At 46.6% G+C, this 26,146-nt stretch overlaps 1 protein-coding gene across 3 annotated transcripts in view; it reads left to right on the forward strand.

The window, feature by feature from the left end:
- Positions 1-20,079, forward strand: part of CNNM2 (cyclin and CBS domain divalent metal cation transport mediator 2) — a 164,097-nt gene extending 144,018 nt beyond the window's left edge. The window contains exons 5-9 of one of the 3 annotated variants that reach the window (XM_025396732.1): positions 10,608-10,705; positions 11,491-11,503; positions 16,683-16,710; positions 17,577-17,761; positions 18,465-19,996. In XM_025396732.1, the coding sequence (XP_025252517.1) occupies positions 10,608-10,705; positions 11,491-11,503; positions 16,683-16,710; positions 17,577-17,761; positions 18,465-18,674 (534 nt within the window). In that variant the 3' untranslated portion in view covers positions 18,675-19,996. Of the gene's footprint in view, positions 1-10,607; positions 10,706-11,490; positions 11,504-13,724; positions 13,791-16,682; positions 16,711-17,576; positions 17,762-18,464 lie in introns of all 3 variants that reach the window. The other 2 variants (XM_025396730.1, XM_025396731.1) reach the window with 2 other exon arrangements.
- The last annotated feature ends 6,067 nt before the right edge of the window (positions 20,080-26,146 follow it).

Here is a 26,146-nt window from a genome sequence, read left to right on the forward strand (position 1 = left end):
TAGGAATATAATTGTAAATAGAAACACATCATTTTTTAGTTTAGGTCCTAGATAAGATAAATTCCAAATTATTCAAGGAAAATTACCTAAGTAAACAAGAGTATTTTGTAAGTTACCATGTATATACCTCCCACTACATATGCATAAAAAAGCGAAAACTTCAAGTTATCTGAAAAAGTAGATCTTTACACTAAAATGCATTTCAGAAGCAAAAAAGACAGTTAAAAGCACAGTAAATCATGGAAAAAACTTTATTGGCTCTACATGCTTTAAATAATAAAATACATATGTAAGTAGAAATAGGAACATAATTTTGGTGGAAGTGTTTTTTACACCATCATAAAAGATCAGGCATACTGAAAAAAGTCAGTTTTAAACTGAATAACTCGTAAAATAGAATTAACAGATTTAGAGAAAATTAAACATAAGCTTTTTTGAAAGTATATTTCTCTTGATTATGTGGGCTGGGTGTGGTAGCTCATACCTATAATCCCAGCACTTTGGGAGGTCAAGATAGGAGGATCGTTTGAGGATCGTTTAAGGCCAGAAGTTTGACATCAGCCTGGGCTACAGAGCAAGATCCCCTTCTCTACAAAAATTTTTTTTAAAAATTAGCCGGGCTTGGTGACCTGTGCCTACAGTCCCAGCTGCTCAGGAGGCTGAGGCAGGATTGCTTAAGCCCAGGTGTTCGAGGCTGCAGTGAGCTATGATGGTGCCACTGTACTCCAGCCTGGGTGAAAGAGTGAGAATGTCTCAATAAAAAAGCTATGTGACTCATAAAATTGATCATTTATCATGTTACAGTGTACATGCTAGTAAATACAAAAATAAATTTCATAAAACTACCTGAATCGATCATAATGAAATAAAATTAGAAATGAAAAATACATAAAAGTGCCGGGTGTGGTGGCTCATGCCTGTAATCCCAGAACTTTGGGAGGTTGAGGTGGGTGGATCACTTGAGTCCAGGAGTTCAAGACCAGCCTGGGCAACATGGTGAAACCCTGTCTCTACAAAAATACAAACATTAGCTAGGAGTGGTGGCTGCTACTCGGGAGGCTGAGGTGGGTGAATCGCTTGAGCCTGGCAGGCAGAGGTTGCAGTGAGCCGAGATGGTGCCACTGCACTCCAGCCTGAGGGACAGAGTGAGACCCCATCTCCAAAAAAATAAGATAAATTTAAAGAAAAGGCCATATATTAAAAAATACTAAGCCATGTTAAAATTGTGATAAATTCTTTTATGTAGGCTTATATTCAAGACACAGAACACAGTGTATAATGTCCTCTCATTTTTGTAAAAGAAATAAACATGCATCTACATGAATTATCTTCAGAAGGTTACCCAAGAAACTGGTAACAGCAAGTCTCTCTAAGGAGGCAACTTGGAAGGCTGGAAATAGGGTGGAAGGAAGACTGCCTTCTTCCTTGTATAGTTTAACTTTCTCACCTCATGCATGTACTATTTAAGTAATTTTAAAATAGAGCTAATGGCAAAATAAAAGTCCTAAATAGCAACTGAGTTAGAGAAAACATATAGAATGTAATAAAATATATATAGTATTACCATAAAAGTCTATTTTTAAATAATGTAAATACCATATAGGTGGTCTGTCAGTTTTAAGAAATCTTATTCCTCTAAGTACTTAAAAAGAAAATAGAGAACTATAATTATGTGAAAAAAGAGCAAAGCAGCAAACTAAAAAATAACAAATTAGTAAAGATTGTTAAACTGGCCAGGCGTGGTGGCTCACGCCTGTAATCCCAGCACTTTGGGAGGCTGAGGCAGGCGGATCACTTGAGGTCAGGAATTTGACACCAGCCTGGCAAACATGGTGAAACCCCGTCTCTACTAAAAATGCAAAAATTAGCTGGATGTGTTGGCGTGTGCCTGTGGTCCCAGCTACTCAGGAAGCTGAGGCCCAAGAATCACTTGAACCCAGAAGGCGGAGGTTGCAGTGAGCCAAGATCGCGCCACTGTGCTCCAGCCTGGGCAACAGAGTGAGACTCTGTCTCAAAAAATAATAATAATAATAATAATAATAATTTAAAATTGAAAATGCCTTATAACCCATAAATACAATCAAGATTTGGCTCTTTAAAAATGTCAACAAAGTCAGTCTTCTATTGGCATAATTGATGTGATAAAAGATAAAAAAAAAAGTTCTCTCCTCCCCTATAAAAGCAGCTAGAATAAAAGGATTTGCTAGAAAAAATATTCAATCTTCAAAAAACTCACAATTTCTATATTATAAAACAAGATGGCATGATAGTCAATTGCATTCTTTAAGGGTGATATGGGCTTAATCCTAAATCCTAAGATCTGATAATATAGGCCAATCTCACTTGTCAACATTGATATAGAATTTCTAAATAAAATGGTAGCAGATAGCAACACACACCCAGGGTTACTGACTTGTGGCTGCGACTGAACTGGATTTGTTTTAGGAATGCAGTGCCAGTTTAAGAACAACAAAACCAAAATATGTCACATTAATTGGGAAAGTAGTAAAAAAAATTCTGATTTATATCAGTAGATGTCAGAAAGACAGTTGACAAAGTTAAGCATCTATTACTGATTTTAGAAGACGGATACCCCATCCCTTCACATTTTTAACTGTGAATGGTGGACAAAAAAGAAAAAGTACAATAAATCATATCCTAAACTGGCAGCCTCCCATCTAAATAAATCATTGCTTTACAAAGGTATCTATGCAAATATATTTATAGCAAATCTATTAACTATAAAATAGTAGAAACAGTTCATATCCTTTTTTTTTTTTTTGAGACGGAGTCTCGCCCTGTTGCCCAGGCTGGAATGCAGTGGTGCAATCTCAGCTTACTGCAACCTTCGCCTCCCGGGTTCAAGTGATTCTCCTGCCCCAGCCTCCCAAGTAGCTGGGATTACAGGCATGTGCCACTACGCCCAGCTAATTTTTGTATTTTTAGTGGAGACGGGGTTTCACTATGTTGGTCAGGCTGGTCTCGAACTCTTGACCTCGTGATCCGCCCACCTTGGCCTCCAAAGTGCTGGGATTACAGGCGTGAGCCACTATACCCAGCCCAGTTCATATCTAACTAATTAAAGTGAGATGATGATAATATGAGGGATCACTATGTAGTAATGGAAGAAGTGGAAAGCATGTGCAAAAATGTCAAGTAAAAAAAGAGTGTGTTCACAGTGATTATAACTGTTATGAACCATTTTCCTAATAAAAGTAGAGCAATAGGCTGGGCGTGACGGCTCACACCTGTTAATCCCAGCACTTTGGGAGGCTGAGGCGGGTGGATCACTTGAGGTCAGACTGGCCAGTGTGGTGAAACCCTATCTCTACTAGAAATACAAAAAAAAGCCAGGCATGGTGGTGCATGCCTGTAGTCCCAGCTACTTGGGAGGCTGAGACAGGAGGATCGCTTGAACCTGGGAGGCTGAGGTTGCAGTGAGCCAAGATCATGTCACTATACTCTAGCCTGGGTGACAGAGGGAAACTCCGTCTAAAAAAAAAAAAAAAAAAGTAATGGATCATTGTATAATTTATGCAGTTGGTGAGGATTTGTTGGTTCTTTGGGGAGTAAAATGTCTAAATGAGCTAATAAAAAATAGTATGATTGCTTTTCCACAGCACATAACCAGATTATAATTTAGGAAACATAAAGAATAACTAAGAAATATGTGAAAACATAAGGAAAACAAAAGAAATACCTGTTTTATTTGCCATTACATAACCTACAGAAAGGAATACTCCCCCCGCCCCAGAGTTAATTTTTTTTATTGGTTTCATGCCCCAAATTAATGTTCCTCCTTCCCTCTCCCTCTGCCTCATTCCCTGTGCCTCATTCCTTCTGCCTGCCTCCCACTTCATCCACACTTTTTTTTTTTTTTTTGAGATGGAGTCTTGCTCTGTCGCCAGGTTGGAATGCAGTGGCGCGATTTCGGCTCACTGCAACCTCTGACTCCCTGCCGGGTTCAAACGATTCTCCTGCCTCAGCCTCCCGAGTAGCTGGGATTACAGGCATGCACCACCATGCCTGGCTAATTTTGTATTTTAGTGGAGACGGGGTTTTTCCATGTTGGCCAGGATGGTGTCGATCTTTGACTTCATGATCTGCCTGTCTCGGCCTCCCAAAGTGCTGGGATCACAGGTGGGAGCCACTGTGCCCGGCCCATCCACACTCTTTTTTTTAGAGCATCTGACATGGATTCAAAAGGGACTTTTCCCTATAAACAGGGGTCGTCCTCTTGTGGAGATGGCAGGTGGCATCTTAGATTTATACAGCCCTTGACAATGCTTAGTATGCCTTCACCCTTCACCTGATATGGGAAGGAGAATTTAAGCTTTTAATAGCAACCTCCTCATGGGTTTTTAAGTTGCATGGTCTGTGTACCCCCGTGCAGTAACGGATCCTCAATCTTGAGTCAAGCACAGATAACACACCCATTTTACTTGGACACCCAGCATTGAAACTTTTAAAATGGTACTACTTAAGTATATGTCAATGTAAAATTGACTAGGTATAAGCTCCCTTTGCTTTAGAACTCTCATATAGAACTATAAACCAAAACTATTAAATGAATAAACTCTCAATGTGTAGGTGATATTTGGCTGATCCGGAAGGGCCCTGTCCCAGGGCTGTGGAGGGCTGCTGCAGTGCAAGCTCCCTTGCAGTCAGCACACCTGGGCCTTTGTGTGTCCAAGATGACAGCACCCTCCAGCCCTTTGCCAAATCTGAGCTACTTTGAATGTTTCTATGGTGTGTTGTGCTATAATTTGGCCTCCACTGGGTGTGACTGAATTACTTCCCTGTTAAATCCCACTCTGTTTCCTACTCATTAGCTTAGTGCTTCTCACAGTTTAATGTGCAGAGGATTCACCTGTGGGTCTTGTTGAACTGCAGATCCTTCAGTACGAAATCAATGCTTCCGTAGGTCTGGGGTGGAGTCTGAGATGCTGCGTTACCAGCAAGCTCCCAGCTGACAGTAGCAAGGCTTAGCTGTGATGCTCCAAGTAATACCACGTGGCACCAGAGTGGCCAAGGTGGCTGCTGGCACTGACATCTGGTGGTAGCACTTGATTGGAAAATGGTCAGTCAGATGGTCCAAAATGTGTCTAGATTAATGTTAACTATCAACATTTTGAAAAGTAAATTTAGCAAACTTGCTGAGTCTGGCCATTCCATCACAGGCTCCAGATTGAAAGCATTGCTAGAGAGTGTTGGGGCACCAGGTCTCCCCAGGCTTTGAGTGGGCATCTTTGGGTGCTGCCACCCCTCTCGGTTAATACAACCCAGTCTCTGTGCCCCTGGCATCTCATCACCTCCTTTCAGGAGTCAGGCCCCCCCGGAATACTTTGTGATGGCGATTTGAAAAACAAGACAGTGAGCGGGAGACCAGGTGGCCGCTCAGCATGTGGCACATGGGGAAGTCCCACCTCGGAGCCACATGCACTGATCCTCTGGTTGGCGCTGTTTGCACCAGTGTGGTTGGGCCCACGCTGGCTAGGGAAGCTTAGGATTCCACTTTGAAGCCAGGCGTGGCACGGGCTGTTGAGTAGGTTGTGGACACTTAGAAACTTTGAGAAGAGGTTATCTGATACCTTTGTCCAAAGAAGGGCAGGATGCTGTGAGAGATACTTTACTCAGGAAGCCAACTTTGCTGGTCCAGTGAGGCCTTCTTCCAAGTTAGTCAGTTTATAAGCACGAAGCCCTACTTCCCTCTGGGAATTCTTGGAATTCATCATGTCCTGTCCTGGTTTTTTTGGTGATACGCTTGACTAGAGTAAACTTACAAATGTTTCAAAAGTAAAATCAATATGTAGCTTCCTTATATGGAAAAAGTTGTTATCTGAAAAGATACCTAATTAATCTCAAGCCAGGTAAGCCATCTCCTCCTGGGCCCTAATTTGTATACTGGTAAGGTTATTTGAAAATGATTGTTTTTTGGAACCACTAACATGTAAATGAATAAGATATGTTTACCGGATGTTTTTAAAACTTGCCTGCCAGAAAAGTTTAAATCCTATAGAGAGGGATGCAGAGGGGTGGGCAGGTTTGAAAACTCTTGGAATTGTAGAGTCATAGAATGCTCTTATAGAACTGAAAGAGCTGCAGGTACCCTTTAATCTATTACAATTTTTTATGAAGTAAAATTACTCTAATGTGATAACTCTTCCTAAGTGCTGAGATATTTTTAACAAAGTTCTTGTCAGTTTGAGGCAGAATGAGAAAAATGCAGTTGCAATGAGCTTTTCATAAAGCTATGTGTATTCAGTTTGAAGACCTGTTACTCTGAAATGATATATTTTCTAAATTTAAGGGGTTAAATGTCTGGTCTTTTATGAAATGATGGTAACAGTAGATAGCTGGGTTTTGGGTTTTTTGTTTTTTGTTTTTTTCTGAGACAGTGCCTCACTATTTCACCCAGGCTGGTCTTGAGCTCCTGACCTCAAGCAATCCTCCTGCCTCAGCCTCCCCAGTAACTGGGATTACAGGTGTGAGCCACTGTGCCTGGCAATAGTTGTGTTTTTTTAAATAAATACCTTTATTTTGCCCAGGCACGGTGGCTCATGCCTGTAATCCCAACACTTTGGGAGACCGAGGAGGGAGGAGCAGCCAGGAGTTCAAGACCAGCCTGAGAAACATAGTGAGACCCTGTCTCTATGAAAAAAATAGAAAAAATTATTTGGGCATGGTGGTGCACGCCTGTAGTGCCAGCTGCTCAGGAGGCTGAGGTATAAGCATTGCTTGAGCTCTAGAGTTCAAGGCTGCAGGATTCTTACCGCAGGTGCAGTGAGCCGTGATTGCACCACTGCACTCCAGCCTGGGTGACAGAGCAAGACCCTGTCTGAAAAAAATAAATTTTAAAACCATCTTTATGAAAAACAAATTTGGCAACCCCATGTCTTTCCCTGTATCTGTCTTTGTAGAGGTGTGTCTTACTGGCCATTAGGATGGAAATGTCTAGGAATACACTGAGCTAGCGTATCCACCCTGTAACAGTGGATCTCGACTAGATGGAGTCCAGAGGCAAGATGGCAGATCCTCCCCTGCCTGGGATCCTGTCTGAAGGACAGAGGAAGCATCAACTGGAATGGCAGTGGTCTGGAGTTTTGAGTCTTGCAGCTGCCCTTGCTTAATCGGCCGACTCAGCTACACTGCCTTTGAGGGAGTCCCTTGAGAGGCCAGGCACACAGTTTCCAGGGCTGGGGCCACTCGTCACAGACAGAGCCTTAAAGCAATGATTCCCAAAGTTTGCGGCTTGCTAGAATCACCTGGAGAGCTTTTTAAATAAAATCCTCATGCCCAGATTCACCTATATCATTAAATGAGAATGCCCGAGGGCCAGAGCCAGAGTCAGTAATTTGGGAATCTCTGCTTTGAGTGTGCAAGGCAGAGCTTCATGCCTGAGTGGAACCACTGCACACTTCCAAGAGACAGATGGTGTGAACCTATGGATTAAATAGAGGGGAAAAAAGATGCATGGTTTTCTGTTTTATAGTCATGTTTTGGTAGTGCCAGCCCTACTGGGCCTGACAGTTTATCTCCAAAGAATAGTGACCTGACATCTCTCTGCAGGGACACAACACAAAAGCCCCTATAACTTGAACAACAAATGCTCCAGATAACTGGAGACCCCCAGGAATGGAAGTCACCATGAGGCTCCACTGCATTTGACCCTTCCTCCCGATTTCCTGCACGGAAGGTCAGCCTGAGCTGGTCACGCAGCCACTCTTGAGGTTACAAACTACAAAGCAGACATTTGCAGCCAGCACATAAGTGTCAGTTCAGGAAGAGATGGACACAGAATTGGGGAGACACGTACCGCAGCCACTCCTGTGTTTGTTGCTATCTCTGAACCTTGTTCCTCCCCTCCTCTCTGAAGGGACCCTACTTCAGGGACTTCCCCAGCACCCAGAGTCCCGAATTTTCAACAGCCTTCCTGTGGTCCCACAGATGGGGACGTCCTGCTGCCTGTCCCTCTCCTGCCGGGACCACCGTGCCCCCACTGAATCCTCTATGGGGTAGGAAAGCCTCCTGCATACCCCAGCGGCCTGTGGTCAGTGATGCTGCTCCCCGGCGGCCTTGAGCACCTGAGGCCCTGACCGTCCTTGCCCCTGGAATTCTCCTGTCCCCTGCTCTTCTGCCATGGTGCTGCTCTCTGGGCCTCCCTTGTCAGGCTCTGCCGTGGTCCTGTTACGGTTTCAGTTTTCCCTCCTGCTCTCAGTTGTGGGCCACGCTTCAGTCCTTTTCCTGTCTCAGGTCCATGTCTCCAGCCCTGACCTCTCTCTAGACCTTCTTTCTCCCACTCGTGGTGTCCGTGTTCCTCAGCCCCTCCCGATGGGCCTCTGGTTCCTATACTCCTGTCTCCCTGATGGCTTCTCTGAATCCCTTATCAATAGCTTCTCTACTACAGTCCCTCCTCAGCCCTGTGGCCGCCACCCTCGCAGAAGCAAACTCTGTTCCTCCACCCAGGACCCAACCATGCCAGCCCATCGCCTGGGGATCTGCTCACCCAGCTGCCTTCCAGACCTGCCCTCACTCCTCCCTGCAAATCCAGAGCCTGGCCGGCCGCTGCTGCCGCCCTGGGCTTCCCCCGTGCTGTCCCCTTCTCTTGGTCATCCACAGCTTTTCCTTCCTGTGTGTGATTTGTCTTTATGTAAGAACAAGAAGTAAGATTTTTCTGGGAGCTTCTGTTCCCAATGTCTTTTTCCTCATGCTGAGCTCTTGTGTGCCATGTTGTGGGCCATTGCTTTTCAGGTGCTCACCTGTCCCTGCTGCGTGGTCAGCCTGTGGGGGATGACAGCTGTCATCTCCGACTCCACAGTGTCACCTGTAGGGCCCTGCCCGTGTGGGGAGGGTTTTCATTACCTGCCCATTTGCAGGTGGATTTTATATCATGGGTAGAATTATAAGTTTATACAGCAAGATAATTGGCTAGGGACTGGTGAACTGTCATTTCTGTTGAACATGAAAACCTGAAAGGCAGTAGTTCATCTTCTGAAGAAATGGCCCAAGAAAGAGCTTTCATAATTGGAAACTTAATATAAAATAATAGTTTGCATCAGGTGGCATAGCATCTTTTTTTTTTTTTTTTTTTTTTTTTTGAGATAGGGTCTCATTCTGTGGCCCGTGCTGGAGTGCAGTGGCACAATCACGGCTCACTGCCTCACAGGTTCAAGTAATCCTCCCAAGTAGCTGAGACTACAGGTGCACGCCGCCATACCTGGCTAATTTTTGTATTTTTTGTAGAGATGGGGTCTTGCTGTGTTGCCCCGGCTGGTATTGAACTCCTGGGCTCAAGCAATCTGCCCGTCTCGGTCTCCCAGAGTGCTGAGATTATGGGTATGAACCACTGCTCCCAGCCTTTTAGCACCCTGATGAAGAGCTTGTTCTTTACTAAATCTTGCTGATCCCCCCTCCCTTGATTTGTGGGAGGGGAGTGATTTGTCTACTGCGTTGAGTTGTGCGCATTAAATGAATTCATAAAACACTGATGTGTTAGCACAATTCCTTTTCAATACATGGCATCTTAATTTTTGTTTACCCATTGTAAAGGATGCCTCACACAGTTGTAGTAATGGGAACAAGAGCATTTCTGACCCTTAGCCTGAAAATCTAAAAGTGAAACTGACTTATGAGAGCATTTCAGTAGCCCAGAAAACACAGTGAACACCTACCATGCAGGGATTACAGTGGACCCTAGGGTTCCAGGGATGAATAAGACACTCTGTCCCAAAAGAACTCATCAAGGTAAACGAGAAGTTGTAGACAAGTTAGCGAAAGTGAAGAAAAGGGAAAATCTTAGGGGGAGGAGAGGGGAACTTTGTTTTAACGGAAGGAGACTTTCTTCAAAGTGCTTTTCCAAGACAGGAGAAAAATCCCCTGGAGCTTAAGTGCCTCCAGGAGTGTAGACAGCAAGTTACCAGCCTGCGAGGGGTCTGTTCAGTGGTCAGAACACCGTGCTCGTGAGACGAGAGTGGGTTCTACCCAGGTTATTCCTCTCTGTTCCATGGCCATGAACCATGTCGGCCCTTGACCCTGATTCAGCCCCAGCTCTGGCTCCTTGGACAGCCATCGCCCAGCATCGTCTTGGTGCTTGGTCCCACTGATGGAGCAAGAGTGCCGTCTTTTCATAGCTGGAGGCCTGAAGAATCCAAGAACTACAGATATTGGGAAGATACTAAGTGGACTCACAGAAAGTAAACATTACAGGCCAGGCACAGTGGCTCACGCCTGTAATCCCTTGGGGAGCACTTTGGGAGGCCGAGAAGTGAGACAGGATTACTGGAGCTCAAGAATTCAAAACCAGCCTAGGTAACATAGATCTATCTCCACAAAGAACATTGTATTTTAAGTTTTTAATATAAAAATTATTTTAAAAATAAACATCACATTTACACTGTCACCTCTGCACAATCAGCCAAATCCAGTTTTCATATTTAAAATGAATGAGACACCTCCTCTCAGTGGGAAAGATGAACTGAAGCTTTACTCCCTCAATAGTGTTGGGAAAGGAAATTCGACAAAAATCTAAGGAAGGACCTAATATTGTACAGAGTGCGCCAATAGGCTCTTGCAACTGGACTGAAAATACCTGCCTTTTCTCTCCACAGGGGAAAGTGGAAGTGGAAGCTGGGAAAGAAGGTATGAAGTTTGAAGCGAGCGCCTTCTCATACTACGGCGTGATGGCCCTGACAGCCTCTCCAGGTACGTTTGGTTCTCAGCCGCATAGGGCAGGGCCACATGTTAGGAATTAAGGCCCCTCTCCTGTCATCTTTCTCTATCTGCCAGCTGACCCATTCATTTCCTTTTTGAACATTTTTTTGAAGTATATCATATATGCAGAAAATCTGCACAAATCCTAAGTATACACACCTCCATGAATTCTCACAAACTGAACACATGTGTAAAGCGGCACCCAGATCAAGAGACAGGACGTTACCAGCCTTACAGAACTCCCATCGCACTCCCTTTTAGTCACTGGTCCCCCAGAGTAACAGCTGTCTTGACTTCTCAGTTAGCCTAATTTTGCCTGCTTTTGAAGTTTGCATAAATGGAGACACTGTGTGTGTTACACAGAGGCTGGCTCCTTTCTCTCAGTGTCATGCTTGTCACGTCACCTCTGTTGCTGTATGTGAACACACTCTTATTTCCTCTTGCCATGTCTAGTATGCCACTATATGAATACACAGCAGTGCACGTGTCCTTTCATTGCTGATAGACATTGGGGTAGTCCTGTCTGGGGCTACTATGAATATGTGGCTTTGAACATTCTTGTACATGTCTTTGGGTGAATGTGTTTGTCCATTTCTGCTGGGTGTGCACCTGGGACTGGCACTACGGGTCAGAGGGTGTGCCTCTGGATTCAGCTCTGATGTACCCGCTTACCCCCAACCTGTGCTGTGTGAATTCCGGTTGCTCTGTATCCAGCACTTGATATTGTTGAGTCTGTTAAATGTTAGCAATTTGGGAGGTCTTAATTTGCATGTTTCTGAGGACGAATGAGGTTGTTCCTATATACTGACTGCCTGTGGTGGCCGGCTCTTGTCTGGAGAACTGGCCAGTTGAGTCAGCCAGTTAAGGGTGAGTGGCCATGGGATTGACTAAGTTCTCTGAGCACAAGATTCCAAGATGCCAGCCAGCCAGATGTTCCCTCAGACATGAACACAGATAACCTGGTGACTTGCTGGCCGCTGGGGATGGCGCTGCTTGGCAGAGTGCACACGCTTGCTATTAACACCTTAGGCAGCCCGAACAGGTCGGGCAGGTCGACAGAGGTGCTGGAGTGCCACCTTGTGGCAAAAACACCAAATGATGTGTAGTTTTAGGAAACCTCATTTACAAACCTCAAAGCTAAAAATAACCCATTTTAAAAGAATTCCTGAAAGCCAGGCTTCAAAGGGAAGTTTTTGTGACGTTGGTCTTCATCGACTGCTCTACCCAATAGTCTGAGGAACCCAAAGATGTTTTGGTTAGAAAGTCACTGAGACGTCAAGAATTCTATCGCATTTCTAAACTTCCTCTGTCCCAAACACCCCTTCTCACTATCCTGGTGCAGGTGTTTGAGTCCTGGGGGCACAGTGTTCCCACTGTCAACTGCTGACCAACACCCATACGCATTGTGAACATAGGCCTGTCTGACCCTACTTAATGAGTAGGTTTCTGTCGTAAACTTGAAGGTGACCTTCGTTTTCACTGCTTAGTGACAGAGATGGGGTAGCTCTTACCTAGGCATGAGAAGACCTGGGTTGTAGCTTCAGCTACATCACAGGCAGGTCGTGTGATGTTGAGCGAGGCTCTTGGTCTCCGCCTTAAGAGGATATAATGATACCAGCTCATGTGATTATTAGAAGACTAGGATGCAGTGATCCTCACACAAGTGCCTTTTCCCCTTGAAAACACGAGGGGAAATGTGGGTATAGCAGAAAGGTGCCATGACTGTGACGAGTTTTGGCAGCTGATCTCGAATTAGCCCCAGGTGAGCAGAACCAGATTTATAAGATGACTTTGAAAAGAAACTAGGAGTGGGTTGTACATTTCTACCAATTACTGGTTCTGAAACATAAATATCAGCCCAGTTTCTGTTGAACTGTAATGGAAGGACAAGTCTCATTCAGAAGAGGACGTGGTGAGCAGCCCTCTGAGTCTGGAACTGCTAAGAAGGAAGGGGAAATCACTTGAGGTCAGGAGTTCGAGACCAGCCTGGCCAACGTGGTGAAACCCCATCTCTACTAAAAATACAGAAATTAGCCAGGCGTGGTGGCACATGCCTGTAGTCCCAGCTACTTGGGAGGCTGAGGCAGGAGAATCGCTTGAGCCTGGGAGGTGGAGGTTGCAGTGAGCCCAGAGCATGCCACTTTACTCCAGCCCCGGTGACAGAGTGAGACTCCATCTCAAAATAAAAAAGCGGGGGGAATTTCATTAATGGCATCTTATCTATTCCAAAGCCTAGTATTTTACTTAACTTTATGCTAAGATTTGGGATTTTGTATATTCATTGAGAAGCACAGTTAGTAGACTTCTCAAGGTAAAGTTTCTGTTTATTGATGTTCGCCGTCTGGGGAAAGCCTGCAATAATCAGTTCTTAAGAACTGCCTGCCCCAGAGGCGTGATTCCTGCTCAACATTTCATGTTCTGAGACTTTTCAGTCTGATGGGGTGGTGAGAAGCGGTGATGAGGCTGACTCTGGTCTGCATTCCCAGGAAATCTGTGTATGCGTTCTTTACTTACTTTCCTCTATTTTGAGATTTGAAAGCATTCCTAACAATTCAGAGCTTCAGGTCAAAATTAAAATGAGCTAAAGTTGCACATATGAGAAGCTGTAGGCTGTGCAGTGAGTGAGTATTGGGGTGTAGGCACCAGCAGTTTGGGTCAGGTTCTTAGGGCAGTTGACTAATTGAGCTCCCCTTTTGCGCAGCTACTAGTGATTTAAGCCCTTAAGAGTCGCACCTTTTGAGCTATCAACCCCAATTAGTTATTATTGGCTTAAGAGATTTCGTGGTTAGTAACAAGCCCATGGGTAGGATTTCTCCTGGTCTTGGCCTCCCTGTATTCCTCTTCCTGGAAAGCAGTGTGTGCTGTTTTGTTTCTATACCATACCGACTTGCATTTCTGCAACTGAATGCGCATATTGTATTGGTAGAACAAGTATCCCCTCCTGTCCCTTGATTACAGAGATCTCTTTTCTTGCCTTTTGATGTGATCTCACCCTGTTTTTCTCCATTTTTCAGTTCCTTTGTCCCTGTCTCGTACCTTTGTTGTCAGCAGAACAGAGTTGTTAGCAGCAGGTTCTCCAGGTAATTCTGCATGCTTCCTTTCCGTAATTCTCCTGATTGCCTCCCCTGCCCCCCATCACGCCTGGCTGGCTGGGTCTGCTCCCTTTACCTGGACAGGCTGTTTTCATGTTCCTTGGAGCGCTAAAGCTCTAAGGTTCTGTAACTTTATAGCGAGCTCTCCAGGAAAGCATAAGCCACAGCAGGTAGAGAGTCCAGAACACCGCAAAGTCGCCATGCACACAGTAGCCACGAAGCATGGAAAGGGAGGGCTGCTCTGGCGTGGATTGTTAGTGCTCCCTGCCCACGTGGCTGACCTGGAATTTTCAGGTCAGCAGTAGGGGACTGTTCTTGGTTCTTATTCTGACCTCAGCAAGTCATGGTGCGTGGAGTTTGCAGAGGCCCTGAGGGCCTCAAACCCTGAGGCCGCTTTTATAGAGCCCATTTGCCAAAGGCCTGAGACCTGTAAACTCTTCTTGGTAAGCAAGAAACATACCCCATCCACACAGGTGCACGACATTCCTGTCTCCTGGGTTCTTCCCACATCTGTGTGAGCGGAGCGTGAGCGCCTCTGCTGTCCGCCAGGCAGGCGGCCCTGCTTCTCCCCGCCACCTGACTTTGTTTTGGAGTGAACACCCAGCACATTCCTATCCCGCTGCTGCCGACTGCCCTGCAGGAGAGGGTGGCCGGGCCTAGCTAATACGTCCAGCCATTAAAAAGAAGGGAAAAGGCTTAATCTGTCTTTAATTAAAATTGCTGGGATTTCCTAGTTGGTAACACAACTTTCCTATATTTATCTTCAGAGTTTTTTCCATAATTACTATACTGTCATAAAACTTTGGAACATAAATTTGGCCACAAAACCTGACCTGAACTGGGGGTCAGTCACTACGGTTTTCGCTCTACTTGTTGTGAATCCTCGTCTGTCTCACCAAAAGTTAATGTGTTTGCAGACGAGGGCCGCCCCAGAATTACTGGGTGGTGTATGTAACATGGGGTGTACAGACTGTATCACCTTCCAGAATTCAAACATCTCCGGCCCCCAAGGGCTTCAGATGAAGAATGTGGACCTTTATTATTACTATTTTAAGTAAGATGGCATTTGAGGCTCTGAGCAGTGGGCTGAAGCTCAGGGTTGCAGCACCCCTGCTCGCACTGGCGCCCGTCGAGCTGTGGAAGGGGACCCAGAAGGCAGGGCCTGCTCCTCCAGAGGGTGGCCATGGAGCCAGGCAGCAGGCTTTTGGCAAAGGAGAGGATCCACTCACACAAACAGAGGGCAGTGGGGTGAGAGGAAGCAGACTGAGTCTAGATGCTTTGGAAGATCAGAGAAATCGCCCTAAAATCCTCCTCAGGAGAGAACAGGAGACTCAAAAGTACTGCAGGAGACCTCAGACAAGCAAAGTACCTTGAAATGTTTTGTTTTTATAGCCTTCAAATGTTAACACAAACTGTTTCAAAGGCGTCTGTAGAAATGGTGATGAGATAGGTGGCCAAAGCACAGGATCTCGTTTCAAAAAAAACGGACTAATCTGTCACCCTGCGTGAAGTCACTGCATGTGCAAAGGCTTGGTCATGGGGTGGGCGCATGGTGGCAAGGTCCGAGAGGAAGCTGACAAGAAAGAATAGAAAATGCCAACTGGGCTCACTTACGGGGTACCTACTCTACTAATGTCAGACAAGCTGTACATTATCTTATTTTTAACCCTTGTCAGACCTTATAAGATGGGTACCAGGGCTGGGCACGGCACTCACGCCTATAATCCCAGCACTTTGGGAGGCTGAGGCGGGTAGGTCACCTGAGGTCAGGATTTCAAGACCAGCTTGGTCAACACAGTGAAACCCTGTCTCTACTAAAAATACAAAAATTAACTGGGCGTGGTGGTACACACCTCTAATCCCAGCTACTCGGGAGGCTGAGGCAAGAGAATCGCTTGAACCCAGGAGGCGGAGGTTGCAGTGAGCCAAGATTGCACCACTGCACTCCAGCCTGGGTGACAAGAGCGAGACTGTCTCAAAAAAAAAAAAAAAAAAAAGGTCCACGTTTTACAGATAAAGAATCTGAAACTTAGCAAAATTGGGTCACCTATTCAAAGATCCATTCTGCTAAATATAAAAGTCTGATAAATTGTTAATTTGCCTTGTTCTCGTAGAAATGGAAACAAGGGGAACTGCCACTCTGAATTTAATTTGTCTAACAATGGAAAATTAGTTCATAAATTGACAATTGGAGGGAGAGTTAAGATACAAAAATTTTAGGAGAAAGTGACTGGGCGCGGTGGCTCACGCCTATAATCCCAGCACTTTGGGAGGCTGAGGCAGCCAGATCACTTGAGCTCAGGAGTTCAAGACCAGGCTGGGCAACATGGCAAAACTCCATCTCTACCAAAAATGTAAAAATTAGCTGGGCATGGTGGCACACACCTATAGTCCCAGCTACTCAGGAGGCTGAGGCAGGAGAATCCCCTGAGCCCAGGAGGTTGGGGCTACAGTGAGCCAAGATCACACTACTGCATTCCAGCCTGGGTGACAAAGCAAGACCCTGTCTCAAAAAAAAGAAAATTAGGAGAAAGCGAACTCATCACCGGAGATTCTTGGAGTACTTACTCACCGGAGATTCTTGGAGTTTTGTTCTGAGTGTCCTGTTTTAAGACGGCAATGGGGTAAGATGAACAGCTGCAGGATTTATCCTGCAGAAGAGACTTAAGTAGACCATTGCTCTCTCCACCTATCTAAGGGCTATTTTGAATAGCAGAGGAAGAAAAGGCACTAAAGCTCCACACAGAGGAAGCGAGGCTATCATTTGAAGTTAGGGAGGCACGTTTTGATGGGCGCGATGACAAACTTTCCCGATAGCCAAAGGGCAGGTGCAGCCAAGGGCCAGCTCCTCCGAGGGACACATTGCAAAGAGGAGCCAAGCGTCAGATGGGAGAATTGGTCTCCTCCAGTCCTGTGATAGGATGCAATTCAAGACCTGGCCAGGGTGGGCACGCAGTTCCTATCTGCAATAGTTGGTTAGAAAAGTAAAAAGTGAAAGAAGCCTTGGTGAAGGGGCATTTTTTAATGACATTTCTATTAGAAGCCACAGTGAACTTCCCTTTAAGAGCAACAACACCCAGACTGGAGTGCCTTCCACTGTGTTTTAAGGGAGGGATGCTACAGAACCTCACTGAAGACTATAGCGCCCAAGATAACTTATGCAAACACTCGTTAGGGGTTTGGGTTTGGTGTCTTCTAGTGTTCTTAAATTCCTGCGACATCCTCGGGCTACCTGATGGGGGATTTTAATGGGGTCAGAGATGAAGATAATAGGTTCAGCTAGAGGGTATGGTATGAGCAGACAAGTATTTTGATCCCTTTATAATACCTACTGATTTAATATTCTCAAGAGTCCCTTGTTTTTACTTCCGGCAAAATAATGAAGTGCTGTCCTCTTGTGGCCTGCGTTTGATACCAAGCAGCTTCCGCATGTTGGGCCTTGGCCCGTCCTCGCCTGAGCATCTCACAGCACCCAGGAACGTTCCTCACGAAGGCACACAGTGCAGGGTCTTTGCTGTTAGAGACGTGGGAGGATTGTGTCTGTCACATACACAGGGCCAAGCAGCTGAGATGGGCATATTCTGCTGGTACAGGGAAGCCCACGAGTCTGCCATATGTAGGAGACCCTCTGGCGTACTGTGCGGCCGAGACATCTGGAATCAGTTGGCTGGGTTTGTGTGGCATTTAGTGTTTTTTATTTTGGAAAATAAAGAGCTGGTTTTATTGGCTGTATCTACTTCACTTAAACAGTTGGATTTTTCCCTCCTTTTCCAGGTGAAAATAAGTCCCCTCCTCGCCCATGTGGCTTGAATCACTCAGACTCCCTCAGTCGAAGCGACCGGATTGACGCCGTCACACCAACACTGGGGAGCAGCAATAACCAGCTCAATTCTTCGCTCCTCCAAGTCTATATCCCCGATTACTCGGTGCGAGCCCTTTCGGATCTGCAGTTTGTTAAGGTGAGAGACGTGAGTGCAGCATGGCTGGACCTGGCAGTTACGTGTCAACTTCCCTGGCAAATTGTCTGTTTTGCCCCTTGCCCTCCTCGGAGCTCTCCCTTTGTCACTCTGTGGTGCCCTGCCTTCCATTCTCAACTACAAACCCTGTCTTCATCTGTTGTGCCCAAGCCTCAGGTTGAGAAAAACGTTGATCTTCTTGGTTCTATCCAATGAGCTGCCAAATGAAATGTAGCTCTTTCGGGGAATGGGAGCCAGAGATCCTGGAAAATAGAGTAGCCCCTTTTCAAAGAGCTCCTGGGTGCGTGGCTCCCTGCCTGGCCCTGGGAAGGCTGAGGTCAGGAGACTCGGGAGGGTCTCGGCGAAGGCTCCAGCTCTGTCTTCTGCCCGGCAGTCAGGGTACTTACCTTGGTCTGAAATAAAGATGACTTTTGGAGAACAAACCAGCTTTAGCTGGGGGAAACCAGTTTCTGTTTTCTAGTCCCTAAAAGTTTGAGGCTATATTTGTAAGTGGGTTACATCGGTAAGAACTGACTTGTTCACCAAAGTCAACTTGACCTTTGAAAAGTGGCTCACTGCACCCAAGTGTGATTTTTCTCCTAGAGAGGCTGCTGTGGGCCTGTCAGGGGATTGAACATGTGGAGATAAGAAAACCTAAAAATAAGCATTATCTTGGTTTGTTTTCTGTGCCATCTTCTGGCCCCAGATCTCAAGACAGCAATACCAAAATGCCTTGATGGCATCCCGGATGGACAAAACCCCTCAGTCTTCAGACAGTGAAAACACTAAAATCGAATTGACTCTTACGGAGCTGCATGACGGGTTGCCAGACGAGACAGCCAACCTGCTCAACGAACAGAACTGTGTGACGCACAGTAAGGCCAACCACAGCCTGCACAACGAAGGCGCCATCTAGGCCGCACTGGCTGCACCTGCCCAGGCCTGCACCCACCCACTCCCGAGGGCCCGGCCCCGTCTGCCCATGACTTCACTGGTGTGAGCTTGTCCGCCATGCTGCACCCTGCAACATCCTGAGACCAAAGACCTTGTGCCCTTCCCAGGAGCCGCGGAGGAGGACGGTGAGGGGAGGAATGGAAACTAGAAATATGAAGTTGGCGGCCGGGGCATGGCGTTCAAGATTTTGGAGATGAACTGATTCCGCCCAAATAGAATCATGTTTATTTTTTCAGCTCTCCCCTTCATCGTTATTCACGCTCTCTGCCCTCGATTTGCATGAAGTTGAAAATTGTCGCGATTTATTTTTTCAAGAGATCATGTTTTTAAAGTGTCTTTTGCAGAGTTTTAAGTTGTTCTGTCTGAACTCTGCTGTGATCCCATGATGTGACCCTAATAGGCTGGACTTGCCCCTCCGGTAGCCTTCCTTGGCCCTCCCAGGGAGGAGCACCCTTCCTCTGTGCCCCAGTGGGCATCACTGTCGAACTCGCTGGCTGAATGAAGAAGACCGTGTTACTGCAGAACCTGCCAAGTGTGTCATCACTGTGGGGTGTAGCCTGCCTCAGAGGGACCTGCAGTCGCCTCTCTGAGCTCAGTGGTATTTTGAGAAGTTAATGTTTAACTGTACCCCTTTCCCTCAGGAAGATTTAACATTTGCTTGGGAATGTGATTTTGCTCCCACCCTAAGGAATTTTTATCACCAAAATGAATATTAATGAATTTAAAACCCATGGTTTATCATTGGCAAGAGGCAAGTTGACTTCATCCTGTCATTCCAGCCTGGGGTCTCCCAGCCAGCCCTCCTCCCTGACCCAGTGCCCAAGCTCACAGAGTGTCGCCGCCCACCTCCCTGGTCCTTGCTCTTGTTAACCCAAGATGCTGCTACACAGATGCCAAATGGAAATCTTCCACGGGGCTGTTCAGTAAACATGTGATGTGGAGTGCAAGCTCCTCCCCTTCCCGCTAGGACATACGTTAACAGAAAAGGAGTCGGACCTTCTAGCTGCACTCTACTGTGTGCTGGGAAGGCATTTCTAGACCCATGTTTTTAAAGGAGGGAACTTTGGGGATTGCCAGCCCCTGCTCCTCCTCCCAGGGAGCCAACTGTCCCTCCTCCCCTGTCCCTGGGCCCATGGGGCCCGGCAGAGTGGCTGTGTCCCCTGCCTGAGGGCCTCTGCCTCCTCCCTCAGATGCGGCCCATGCCAGAGAGGCTGCCTGTACAGCCAGGGTCAGTTTGGCCCCAAACAGGGATTCAGAAACCAAATGCGTGTTGTGGCCATTTTATGTGTGTCTCCGTCTTATTTTAATACCAAATTCATCATGTAGTGAAATTATGTCAGGAGGTATTTGAGTGACTGAATTCTTAACTATAGCTTATCTGTGTTTTGTTAGCCTGAGGGATATGTGCAGGTTGTTGGCGCTATTCATACACTGAAATGAAATCATACTGACCAGTGTACACACGAGATGATCAGTCCTCGCCGCATCCATCACTAGGAAAGGAGAGAGCGTTTTCTGCTTAGGCTCACTGCGCGGAGGGAGGCCTTGGCTAAGCAGCAGTATTCTCCTCCCTGCTCCAGGTAGGAAGTCTGTTCAGCCACGGCTGGGCTGTGTGCAGGGCAGGGAGCGTGGCTGAGGAGCAGCCAGCAGCGGGCAGCCTGGTGAGCCGTTCGGTGCCTCACGTGTCGTGCATGCCCGGCTTAGTATTTCCTCTGGGATGTCAGTCCTGGAGTGTCTTCCTCAGAAGGGGCCATGCCCCTTAGTAGGGGGAAGTACTGATCTCACTTGGTGTAGAGGGTGCTGAGTGGCCTGCTACTGGCATGCAACCTGCCCCCGTGGGATGAAGCCCCACTGTGTAGCTTGACCTTAGAGGGGAGCCCACTCTAAGCATCCTTTTTTTAAACAGAGCCATCCAAATATAAAAGTCAGTTTCTTAAGATGCCTGTCCCTGAGCACAGCACCAGTGTGATGAGTGCCTAAAGATGAGGAGTCCCTGCAACAGAGCGAAGCCTGGCCCGTGCTGGGGGAGGGTGTCTGTGCCCCGCTTCGGGCCTGCGCAGTGCTGGCCTTCCCTGAGCGGTGGGGAGTCAGGCCTGCCTAGCCCAGCTTCTCTGGCCTCAGGAGCTCCGCCCTGTCAACCTGCCCGGGCTCACATCTGCTTCTCCACACAGTCTGTCTCAGGGATGCCTTGCTACTGGGAGAGCCTCTGGAATCAGAGCTAGTGTGTTGGTGCCCTTTTCAGAGCTCTGCTGTTCCTTTATGAATCCTAAAGCACAGTCTGGGAAGAGGGAGGGGATGCCAGCTGCTGCCTCTGACTTGAGGGAGAAGCAGACTTCTTCATACTGTCTTACCTGCTCGGCGTGATGGCTTCTTGCAAATTATTCTCTTATAAAAGAGCTCGGCAGGAGCGGCTCATCAGTGGGGCTCCCAAAGTTTGAAATTTTAACTGCCAAGTTCATATTCGTTTTCTGTTATTCTTTACCTTCTGTTAGTCACACTATTTGATAACATTAAGGAATCTAAAATCCTGTCAGATTTTAACATCTCTGACAGGAATGAAGGTTAACATCTCTGGGGAGAGCATAGGACCCTTCAAACAACACTCATCTCTGAGCAACCAGATTCCTCTTCCAGGCCCCACTTTCCCTCAGGAAACCAACCTTTCGGATGGTTGGAGGAGAAACGCTGGGCTCTTGCTTGTCTGGGGCAGCAGGAGAAGGACTTTGGCTTGGAAGGCCTCTGCCATTCATCTCTACAAAGCCAGTGGGGTCCGGCAGAGAAGGACCGGGGAATAGCTGCAGTCTCGACGTGGCTGCTTTTTGGCACCTCTGCTGGACTGCCCTCCCATGGCTGCGACCTTTCCAAGTGTGGAAAGGAGTGGGTCAAGTGGACCAGATGCAGACCCCTGGATACTGACAGGAGGCCTCACCCTCCTTTACGGGGTCTCTCCGGGTGGGACGGGGCCTCCCCTCCTCCTGAGCAGCCACTGGTGCCCCGTGGTTCCGCTGGAACTAAATCCCTAGCATCCAGATGGTCCTGGGACGCTCTGCCTTCTCTGTAAAGGAGGAGGGCTTTTCTCCTGCTGTCTTGGAGGTTCCTTCCCTTCACTGCTTGTCCCATATGCATCAGGCAAATTCAAACTCATACATTTAAACTCTTAGGAAAACAAAATCTTAAGACTTACACAGATATTGGGGTGCTAATCAACTAGCTTAAATCTTGGTTCTTACATATTTTGAACTTGAAAGGGTACATTGAACTCTGTTCTTTCTTCCCTCCTCACTTCACTCCCTGCAGGGAGTTAAATGCCATGTTGAAGCGGTTTGCATCCCCAAGTGGGAGGGAGTGGGGCAGCTTACCATCTTCTAATGTGACTTCAAGGAACAATGCAGATGTTGAATGCAGAGCTCCACACTAATATGGAACAATAACTGTGAGTATATTTACCTGTGCTGTCCTCAGCACTGTACACTAAAGGACCAGCTTTTCCAAGCCTAGGAAAATAATGGTAGATACAAATAGAAATACATTTTCCCTAGGAAATGGAGCAATAGGAATTTGAGCTAAGCAGGAACCATGAACTTCTGCCCTCAAATTCTGTCTTCGGGTTGAGCAGACCTGTGTAGGCCCTGGCTGATCAAGCCTGTGTCCTGCCTAGTGAAAACACAACCCCTCTGTCATCTGAAAGCCAGCCGGGGATCTGTAGCCATCCTCGCCTTCCCTAGGCCCAGGAAGGTGAGGGCTCCTGGGCAACCAGGCTTGTCCCTGTTGTTCCCCAGGGGTGATCTAGGCCGATGACTCACCTGGCTGGCACATGAAGGTGCTCACCTTGTTCTCTGGGGCTCCAAGCAAGAGCAGGCCAGGGAGGGCTGGCTTTCCACACTGCATTACATGACCCGAGCTCCCTGGTGGCATGGGAAAAACTCCCCTCTGCTTTTGAGCCCAGAATGGGCTTTTCTTTGCAAAGAGTTGAGGAGAAATACAAGACTGAGCTGGCAGGTTAGGGTCTGGGAGGCCTCTGAGGTACCATTGCTTACTTCTTTACTGAGGAAACTGGCTCTTGTCCTGGGCCATGTAGTTCCATTCTGGGCTCTAGACTAGTGGTGCTTCTGTCCATCAAGGGTATCTGGGTGAGGTGTAGGTTAACCCAGAATTAGTAGGGATATAGGGGTTTGAATAGGAAAGTGATTTGGGGATTCAGAAATTTTTCTGATGTAATTTATCAATGAGCAACTTCTCAGTTGAGTTTTATACCTCAGGGTCATTTGCAAATCTTTTCTTTTCCTATTTCTTAGGTGTTCAAGTTGGTTAATAGGCGAGAGATGTTCAGAGACTTATAAGTTGAGGTTCATTTGCCTCCATTTGAGGGGTGAGTGGTGCACCAATAGCTTGCTGCTATTACTCAGCAAGGCTGTGACAAGCCGGCCTTCCTCCTCTAGCACTTGCAAACTTTCTGTCTGCAATCACGGTTTACTTGCCCATTTCCCTTTTGCTACCTTCTTTCCTCTCTGGAGATTCATATTCCAGAGTCCCTGGTCAACCCTATGGACGCAAAGAGGAGACGGCAGTTCACAGCAACTGCATAGAGCAGGGAGCAGCTTTCCTCCCACCATCCTAGGCAGGGGGGACTTTCTTTGCTTCTCAGACCTGAGCTCAAGTAAGCATGTTCTGTCTGTATGCTAGAGCCACTGACATCATCTCTACTAGAATTGTTTTAAGTATCTGTTGATGGGAAATACCAGGTTGAACTTCAAGCAGCAGGGAAACAAAGGTTCTAGCTGCAAGAGAATAAAGTTCTAGGTGTTTGTATGCCGAGGTTTTTATGTACACAGATCCAATACATACTGTAAGAAAGTCTTGAGTACACAAGGTTTTCAGGTTTTAATGCCCATTGGGACCATGAACAAATGAGAATGGCTGGGAGCATTGTCTTGCGTCGCTTGGAAGGATGCCTTCTGGCATGTACCCACATCTGATCCACATGGATTCACTTTTAGGATGCAATTCTTTGGGGGGCCAGATTCCGCTGCAGATTCACCCTGAAGAGAACTATCCAATGGGCCTGGTGGGGCTTGGGTGCCTGCCCTTTTTGTTGGAGGCTCAGGCTTCAGAGCAGAGCAAAGTTGGGAAGAATAAGGTCTTAGGATTCTCATTCCCCAGAGAGCCCCAGCCTCACTTCTGATTCATTACTCCCAAGTCGGAAGTCTACTGTGAAGGTGAAGTTATCAATTTTTTCTTGTTTCTTGAGTTCTTTAAACCCACAAATGTATATGCTTTGTTTTATATTATTTATTATGTACATATGCCTGTTAGTACTTCATCTGTGACTAGGACAAGATCTGTCTTGAAGCTTCCTCATCCATGGATCCTAGGGTTCTGCTGTCCTTTAAGGCGGATGAGAGGGTAGTGTTGTTTTTTATAAACAGGTTGCTGCCTTTATGTTGGCCCTAGCATCCCCAGCCCCTTTAGTTGGGCCCACCTGTATTCCTGATGACAAGTGTTTTGGATGAGGATGGAGGCAGGTCTCCGACCTTGTGGGCAGGGCCTCTCAAGTACCTCCATGAACTATTTCCGAGGTGGTTTATTGGTGACAGGCTCTCTTCCCCTATGTAGAGTACAGTACAGCTGTGAGTCCATGGCCTCCTTCCTCCCAAGGCAGGTCACTTGCCTGGCCCCACAATGATAATGGTTTCTTCTACTTACCTTGAATTGCATAATCCATCTTTCTGGATAATGGAAGCTGCCTGCCCATCTGGGCTCTTAATATGCCTTTTCTTGGTTTTGAGGCCCAGTGCCAACATTGACTTGGCCCTCAAGTAAGACCCTGCTTTGTGTCTGACTTCCATCCTCCTCAGCCTTTATTCACTGTATCATAGTGTACAGGTCATGCATTTGAGCAGTGAAGTTTTCTGAACACAGTATTCAGAGCTGTGTACATAAACCCAAATAAGCACAAATGACATGTATAGGATTAATGAGCTGATTGTCATAATGAATGCATTTTATAATTCAAATGTTGTAGATGTACAGTCTCTCCTATTTATTTTGTACCAATTTATTTGTAAATTTTGTGATTGTTTTACAAGGTTTTTGTTTATTTCTATTCTATTTAGATAAATGATGTTCTGTTCACCCTTCTAGCAGATGTGTGTTCCCTCTTCCCTTTCATCTATGCAACACCAACCATGCCATTGTGTTCAGCTTGGCTGAACCTACTGCCCTGCCCACTTGCCTGGCTTTGCTGGTGGGAAAGCTGGGACTGGATCTCAGCATGACAACGTAGAAGAGCATCTTCTTTGAACAGTGTAAAGTCTTGAGAAGTGGGTACTAGTTCTGTGCCTCCAAGTCATAGCCTGGTACAGCTAATCCTAGGGGGAAGGTGTCCTCGTTTGCAAGGATTATAATCTGTCCTCCATCAGTTACTCTCTACATAAGAACATTCGGAGTATCCAGTCAAATTGCCCCAGACATTGGCTGCTCAGTCACTAATAACAACACACAGTGCAGCTGGGCTAAGCCGGTGTTTCCTAGGTAAGACCAAAGGCCTCATTCAGGCCTCTCATTTGGCTCTTAAAGACAAGGATGGCTTTATAGGGCCTCCTCTGCTATGCTAAGCCTGGGAGGAAGGTCAGAGCAGGCATGGATAGTCACTCTCGAGTGGAAACATCCAACCTGAGTGTGGCGAGGCGTGTGCAGCTGGGTCTTCAGGATTCAGTGGACATCCTGCATTCCCCAGTAATCGGTGTGTATGATACACATTCTTTTCCATCACCACTTTGTCTTCTGTTTCTTCTTACCGTCCTCACTCACATGTGACCAGTCCCTGAAGAACATATGGTGGAGCTTCAGGGACCCTCTGTGATCCATTCCTAAACCACATCTTTTTGGAATCCCTTTTTTTCTCTCCACTCTTAGTCTCTATTTTACATTCCAAAGAGGATCGTGCTCTGATAATTTAGCCTCTTGACTGGTCCATTTATAGTCCCCACTGAATTTATTTAACTGTGGCATTTGCAGTCTTTTACTTACACTTGTCCTGTGGATGGAGACATTTCAGGGAAGAACTGCTGACAGAGTTGGCTCTGAGATGCTGCCTGACCTAACTTACCACTCCCATCTCCCCAGGCATCACCCAACTACCTGAATATAGCCCAGTGAAATGCCAGCTTCGGACCCTGCTTGCTTTCCTTAGAAGCAGGGCAGAAAGGGGCAGAAAGGGGCAGCAGAGCTAGGGAAAGAAGTCACGGTGGCACATTCACTCCCAGCCTGCTGCCTTGGTTGGTTTTTCCTGTTTTACTCACTTGGTCTAGATGAGCCCTTAGCTCAAATCAGGAAATGCTCCAAGGAAAATGGAGGCAATTTTTCCTGCTGTCAAGATGAGATTTGCCTAAAATTCCCCCCTTGCATCCTCACAGTGTGCACATATCCGCTCAT

This window comes from Theropithecus gelada, chromosome 9 (genome assembly GCF_003255815.1).
Source record: "Theropithecus gelada isolate Dixy chromosome 9, Tgel_1.0, whole genome shotgun sequence".
Taxonomy (NCBI): domain Eukaryota; kingdom Metazoa; phylum Chordata; class Mammalia; order Primates; family Cercopithecidae; genus Theropithecus; species Theropithecus gelada.